This window comes from Coregonus lavaretus, assembly GCF_964263955.1.
Source record: "Coregonus lavaretus genome assembly, chromosome: 10".
NCBI lineage: Eukaryota > Metazoa > Chordata > Actinopteri > Salmoniformes > Salmonidae > Coregonus > Coregonus lavaretus.
In genome coordinates this window covers 1450827-1457950 of record NC_139997.1, presented here as the reverse complement: position 1 = coordinate 1457950, position 7124 = coordinate 1450827, and the positions used below count along the sequence as shown (strand labels likewise).

The 7124-nt window shown below is 42.6% G+C and overlaps 1 protein-coding gene across 1 annotated transcript in view; it reads left to right on the top strand.

Annotated features, from left to right (window-relative positions):
• Positions 1–2105: 2105 nt before the first annotated feature.
• Positions 2106–7124, top strand: part of LOC311135787 (uncharacterized protein) — a gene marked incomplete at its 3' end in the record, with an annotated part of 23445 nt that continues 18426 nt past the window's right edge. Inside the window, exons 1-3 of the mRNA XM_084169829.1 lie at positions 2106–2212; positions 4583–4810; positions 6885–7124. The exon at positions 6885–7124 is cut by the window's right edge and continues 610 nt beyond it. Of these exons, the coding sequence (XP_084025955.1) occupies positions 2189–2212; positions 4583–4810; positions 6885–7124 (492 nt within the window). The 5' untranslated portion in view covers positions 2106–2188. The remainder of the gene's footprint in view (positions 2213–4582; positions 4811–6884) is intronic.

The window sequence follows — 7124 nt, the reverse complement described above, 5'->3', positions numbered from 1 at the left end:
GGGGGGATTCAATTTAAAGTAACATTTTAATATTAATGGTTGACGGCAGTGGGTAACCAAATCATATATTGCAGTCTCCTTGTCCATAGACTGCTTTCAAGGTAAGGACGCAACCATTTTGTAATTTTGGTGAACAATCTCTTTAAAATAGGGCTGGAAGAAAATCCTGCTTGCTCTCCAGGAGGGTTGGCCTCCCCTGATGCGTGCTGGGTGTTTGAAAAATCTAATGAATATCAATATTCAGGTGGTTTATGCCTATTAGTTGAAGATCCCTGCCTTCTTCTTAATCTACACAGACACAATATGATATGAGTTGTGAATCCCCCTACCGTCTCTACCTAGCATGGGCACAATACTAAAATGTCAAAAAATTATATTTGATTCCTGAAGCATTTACTATCCAATTCTTATTTGTATGACTTATTCAAAACTGTCCATGAATGGCTGCAAAAATACATAGCCTCGTAATTCATTTTCAAAGACAAGTAGGCATATGAGATTTCAAATATGAGATTACACTGGCAACACTGGGAAGAAGCGGAATAATAAGTGTGGGGAATAACAGCAGTTTTCTTGCTGACAATCACAGTAATTACCCTATATTTTAGCCAATTGTTAAGAATGAGAATTGTTCCACTGATCAGACTAAATAAAGTAAATAAATAAAATCTCCTGAAGACTAGATTACATTAATCTGCTCCTACACCCTAACCTCCTGAAGACTAGATCACATTAATCTGCTCCTACACCCTTTTTTTTATTATTGTCCCCCCTCTAGAATCAAACGTACACTTTTGGGTTCACAATCTGTTTGACAAAAGGATTTTAATAGTTACAAATCAGGTCACCAAACGTCCTGCTAAAACATCCCATAGGTCTGTTTGCTGCTGCCTTTTTCGTTGTCACAGCCTAAACTCAGCAGAGAACGTTCTCCACTCTGTTCTTTCTCTCTGCGTTGTTGGGAAGCGCTGTAAGGAAGCGTTTCACTGTTAGTCTACACCCGTGTCGACGAAGCATGTGACAAATAACATTTGATTTGATTGGACTTTACACAGATATGGGTGTCTTAGCCCTTATTGCAGGACTTTGACTGTGGGAGGTCACCTTCCCAGTCAGGCTGTGTGTATTGAACATTCTTATTGAACTTATTGCAGGAATTTAAATTAATTTACTGTTGTGTTGAAAAACAAAATAATGTTCAATATAATTATTGACAGTAAAGGACACTACATTTAACATTTTAGTCATTTAGCAGACGCTCTTATCCAGAGCGACTTACAGGAGCAATTAGGGTTAAGTGCCTTGCTCAAGGGCACATCGACAGATTTTTCACCTAGTCGGCTCGGGGATTAGAACCAGCGACCTTTCGGTTACTGGCACAATGCTCTTAACCACTAAGCTACCTACCACTAAAGGGTAAAGTAGTGTTGTTGTATAATTTTTGTTTTTTTTACATAACTGCAAACTTCAAGCAGTAGGCCAGGGCATTCAAGGAGTTGGTTTGATGGTGCCCGCTGATGTAATAGGCTTAATGTGGTTGATTTCACACTGTTTTTTAGAGTCCCACAATAAGAGCTAACACAATCATATTTGTGTAAATTCTACATAGTTGTTCTGTGGGTGCCACTGAGTTTGCTGATACCCCATGTCATGGGTGTACCATTTCTAGTTTAGCCTGTAAAGTGCATATTAGTATGCCCCCAATGCAATTCTAATATATAGTGCGATTTCAACAGCTTTTTCTGTTTTATTGACAATCATTTATTTCATTTTAAATAATGTAACAACATTACACAACCTTTTTTTGTTGTTGTTGCCTTATCTAGTCCAAAAATGGCTTGATTCCACCGTTTGTATCACTTTCAATGGGGGACTTTTATTTTGAAGGCAAACCTCAAATCCCCCTATTGTGGCTTGATTCACACAGGTCCAGTTACTTTAATAATAATAAATAATAATATGCCATTTAGCAGACGCTTTTATCCAAAGCGACTTACAGTCATGCGTGCATACATTTTTTTTTGTGTATGGGTGGTCCCGGGGATCGAACCCACTACCTTCTTTATGTTTTGGGGGGAAATTATCTGGCCAGACGCCATCTAGTCGGAGTTGTGTTTTCTTGCCTTGACTGCTGTATTGCAATAGTAATATTAGCCAAAATAATTATTTCCTTTACGTTAGAAGACATATGAAGTGTGTCTCCGGTGTAAAGGTAAGTGTTCTTCTGACAACACAAAGAGGTGTCTTTTTGTTCTATGACCTGAGTCTGTCTGATCATCATTGCCAGCCAGGTTAGCAGGTTGATTGCTAACGCTATACCTTGCTACCTACCTAGCTAGTTGACCATTTTAAACATTCAGCTAAGTAGTGATAAAAAAAAAAAAAAAACCTTAACTAGAGAAGTGGCGAGATTGATAGCTCACGGGTCCTTCAAACGTTAGCAGGCGAGAGTCATGGTTAGCTGACTGCTGAATAATTGCTAACTGCAGAGTCATTATCGTCGGCTACAGTAGATAACGAAATTCAAAGCCATATTAGCATTGACATAGTCAACCATCAAGACAATTTATATAATAGATCAGGCCATTCTCAGCCTGCTGTGTTGTGGTCTTGTCTTTACTGTCTTCAGGCTGCGAGCTGACTGGTTTCATAATTCACCTCCAATCACCAGGATCATGTGTTTGGGGTTTGAAATGGCTTTACTGTTTTGAAAGATTGTGTTGGAGCCTGGTTTAATGTATAGACAAGACCCACACAAATGTGATTGTTTACTCTGAGTACTATAGGCTACCTTCGATGCAACCAAGATATTTTTTACATTGTGCTGGACTCTCTTGGTTGCGAAAAATGGAGACAGAAAATAACCCTAATACAATATAACTGGCTACACCAAAAAACACGTTTCCTGTCTACAAAGGCAAATCTATACTGAACAAAAATATAAACGCAACAATTTCAACGATTTTACTGAGTTACAGTTCATATAAGGAAATCAGTCAATTGAAATAAATTCATTAGGCCCTAATCTATGGATTTCACATGACTGGGCAGGGGCTCAGCCATGGGTGGGCCTGGGAGGGCATAGGCCCACCCACTGGGGAGCCAGGCCCAGCTAATCAATTAGTTTTTTCCTCACAAAGGGCTTTATTACAGACCAAAATACTCCTCAGTTTCATCAGCTGTCCGGGTGGGGTGTCTCAGACGATCCCGCAGGTGAAGAAGCCGGATGTGCAGGTCCTGGGATGGCGTGGTTACACGTGGTCTGCGGGTCTTCTTGATATGCCACACCTGTCAGGTGGATGGATTATTTTGGCAAAGGAGAAATGCTCACTAACAGGGATGTAAACAAATTTGTGCACAAACGAAATACGCTTTTTGTGCGTATGGAACATTTCTAGGATCTTTTATTTAACGTCATTATATTTTTGTTCAGTGTAGTAGTGACTTATCTCATGACTTCAGAACCAACTCTGAAGAAGGCAGATTTTGCCGTTTTAATTTTCAGTAGCTCTCTGAATGCATGTACATACAGTGTGTATTGCACTAATAAATCCTGCAATTTGGCTTTTTTCACTCAATGTCATAGTCGAGTAAGTACAATCACAGACGCCACAATGGAGGACAGACGCCACAATGGAGGACAGACGCCACATTTATTCAGTTGTATTTTTTGTTGCGACCATCGGTGGCAGCGCTGAGCCCATTCTACGGGAACTCTGTCTTTTTCAGCCACTAAAGATGTAGAAGAAGCGAGTATCAGGTGGAAAATGTCAGTAGTACTCGTTGGAATAGATGGATTGGTTGTTAAGCAACAAAAACCGACGCGTGCACAACTATGGGACAAAACAGACGGTTTTGGCTTAGCTAGATTGTTGACATGTAAACTATATTTAGTCTCCAATGTAATACTTTTGCACAATGAATACTTGTCTCTCAAATACATTGTTACAGTTGTTGGTTAGCTAGTGAACTTTAGCCATATTAGCATTGACATGAAATAAGTCAACGCCTCAAAACAAGACATGGTATCAAGAACAAGAGTAACGATTCCCCACATGGCAGTTTCCTGCTTCCTGTCATTGTTGGTAGCTGTCTGGCCATCCAGAATCACAACAACTAAGACTTCTGGCCCACTGATGCGTGCGCATCGTTTTCCTGACGTTGTGAGCTAACCCATCTATGGACCAACCTGAATAAAACCTGGTTTTAAAATGCATTTTTTTGATAGTGAGGGACACATTTCACTTTTAAGGCTAATAAGTTGAGTTCTTAAAGATTGTAGATTTGCCTTTGTAGACAGGAAACATTTTTTTGGGTGAAGCCGGTAATATTGTACTAGGGTTATTTTCTGTCTCCACGTCCCTAATTTTTGGCAACCAAGAGTCTAGCACAATGTAAAAACTATTTTTTGCATCAAAGCTAACCCACGCTAGCCTGAGTGCCAGTCTGTGCTATCTTGCCATCTGTTTGTCACCCATTGACTTGACAAGGACAATGATGGTGTTGACAAGAGCACAAACCGTTCTGGCACTCAGGCTACCCACCCCCTAATATGAATAACCAATATACAATTTTTCAGCAGAGGAAACGGCTCCAACTCGTTATGGAAGACTGCTTGCACACGTCTTCAGTGAAACTGTCTAAGTTGGTCCGATGGGCCCACAGTCACGGCACCATCTGTGCTCTCATCCCGAACCTCAAACACCTGCTCACTGAGGGGTCCCACGGGAACCTGACCGCCATGTGGGGGTGCAGCGCGGGCCACGCCTACCACTGGCCCCTCAACGTCACCTGCAAGATGGGCCCGAAGGTGGGCATTTCTGTCTCTGCAAATGTATATATACACTGAGTGTCCAGAGCGTTCCACAGAGATGCTGGCCCATGTTGACTCTAATGCTTCCCACAGTTGTTTCAAGTTGTCTGGATGTCCTTTGGGTGGTGGGCCATTTTTCATACACACGGGAAACAGTTGAGCGTGAAAAACCCAGCAGCCTTTGCAGTTCGTGACACACACAAACCGCTGCGCCTGGCACCTACTACCATACCCCGTTCAAAGTCACTTCAATATTTTGTCTTGCCTTGGATTCAACTGGTCAGTCTGTCTTGAAAAGAGCAGGTGTTCTTAATGTTTTGTACACTCAGTGTATATGTCCTCACTTTATATAGTATGTTATGCAGTTTCTGATCGTGTTCTGATCTAACTATCTCTACTGTATGTAGATAATAGGTACATTCCTGTCTACAGTGCATTCGGAAAGTATTCAGACCCCTTGACTTTTCCCACATTTTGTTACGTTACAGCCTTATTCTAAAATTGATTAAATTGTTTTTTTCCCCCTCATCAATCGACACACAATACCCGATATTGACAAAGCAAAAACAGGTTTTTAGAAATTGTTAAAAATGTATTAAAAATAAAAAACAGATAGTACATTTACATAAGTATTCAGACCCTTTACTCAGTGCTTTGTTGAAGCACCTTTGGCAGCGATTACAGCCTCGAGTCTTCTTGAGTATGACGCTACAAGCTTGGCACACCTGTATTTGGGGAGTTTCTCCCATTCTTCTCTGCAGATCCGCTCAAACTCTGTCAGGCTGGATGGGGAGCATCGCTGCACAGCTATTTTCAGGTCTCTCCAGAGATGTTCAATCGGGTTCAAGTCCGGGCTCTGGCTGGGCCACTCAAGGACATTCAGAGACTTGTCCCGAAGCCACTCCTTTGTTGTCTTGGCTGTGTGCTTAGGGTTGTTGTCCAGTTGGATGGTGAACCTTCGCCCCAGTCTGAGGTCCTGAGCGCTCTGGAGCAGGTTTTCATCAAGGATCTCTCTGTACTTTGCTCTGTTAATCTTTCCCTCAATCCTGACAGTCTCCCAGTCCCTGCCACTGAAAAACATCCCCACAGCATGATGCTGCCACCACCATGCTTCACCGTAGGGATGGTGCCAGGTTTCCTCCAGACGTGGCGCTTGGCATTCAGGCCAAAGAGTTCAATCTTGGTTTCATCAGACCAGAGAATCTTGTTTCTCATGGTCTAAGAGTCTTTTAGGTGCCTTTTGGCAAACTCCAAGCAGGCTGTCATGTGCCTTTTTACTGAGGAGTGGCTTCTGTCTGGCCACTCTACCATAAAGGCCTGATTGGTGGAAAGCTGCAGAGATGGTTGTTCTTCTGGAAGGTTCTCCCATCTCCACAGAGGAACTCTGGAGCTCTGTTAGAGTGTCCATTGGGTTCTTGGTCACCTCCCTGACCGAGGCCCTTCTCCCCCGATTGCTCAGTTTGTCCGGGCGGCCAGTTCTAGGAAGAGTTTTGGTGGTTCCAAACTTCTTCCATTTAAGAATGATGGAGGCCACTTTGTTCTTGGGGACCTTCAATGATGCAGAAATGTTTTGGTACCCTTCCCCAGATCTGTGCCTCGACACAATCCTGTCTCGGAGCTCTACGGACAATTCCTTCGACATCACGGCTTGGTTTTTGCTCTGACATGCAATGTCAACTGTGGGACCTTATATAGACAGGTGTGTGCCTTTCCAAATCATGTCCAATCAATTGAATTTACCACAGGTGGACTCCAATCAAGTTGTAGAAACATCTGAAGGATGATCAATGGAAACAGGATGCACCTGAGCTCAATTTCGAGTCTAATAGCAAAGGGTCTGAATACTTATGTAAATAACCTGTTCGCTTTGTCATTATGTGGTATTGTGTGTAGATTGAGGAAAAAAATGTATTTAATCCATTTTATAATAAGGATGTAACGTAACAAAATGTGGAAATAGGGAAGCGGTCTGAATACTTTCAGAAGGCACTGTATTGTTGTCTGCATGATTCCATCAAGTCAAATTCCTGGTACATGTAAATGCTGAATAAAGGTGATTCTGATTCTGAAGGAGCGAGGTGGCTGCTACCAAGACAGCCGCAGCATCAACTCAGACAGCCTCAGTCTCCAGGGAGGGACCTCTGCCTGCCAGAGCAGCCCAGGAGGAGAGAGGTTTCTGGGCCTCTCCAGCCAAGCCAAGTGGGGCGACAGCAGCCAGACCCGGGACTCCTGCGACTTCTCCAACTGCAGCGACGATAACACTGAGGCGGACGACAGCAACCTGTTTGATATTGTCTGTGAGTCCTCAGCC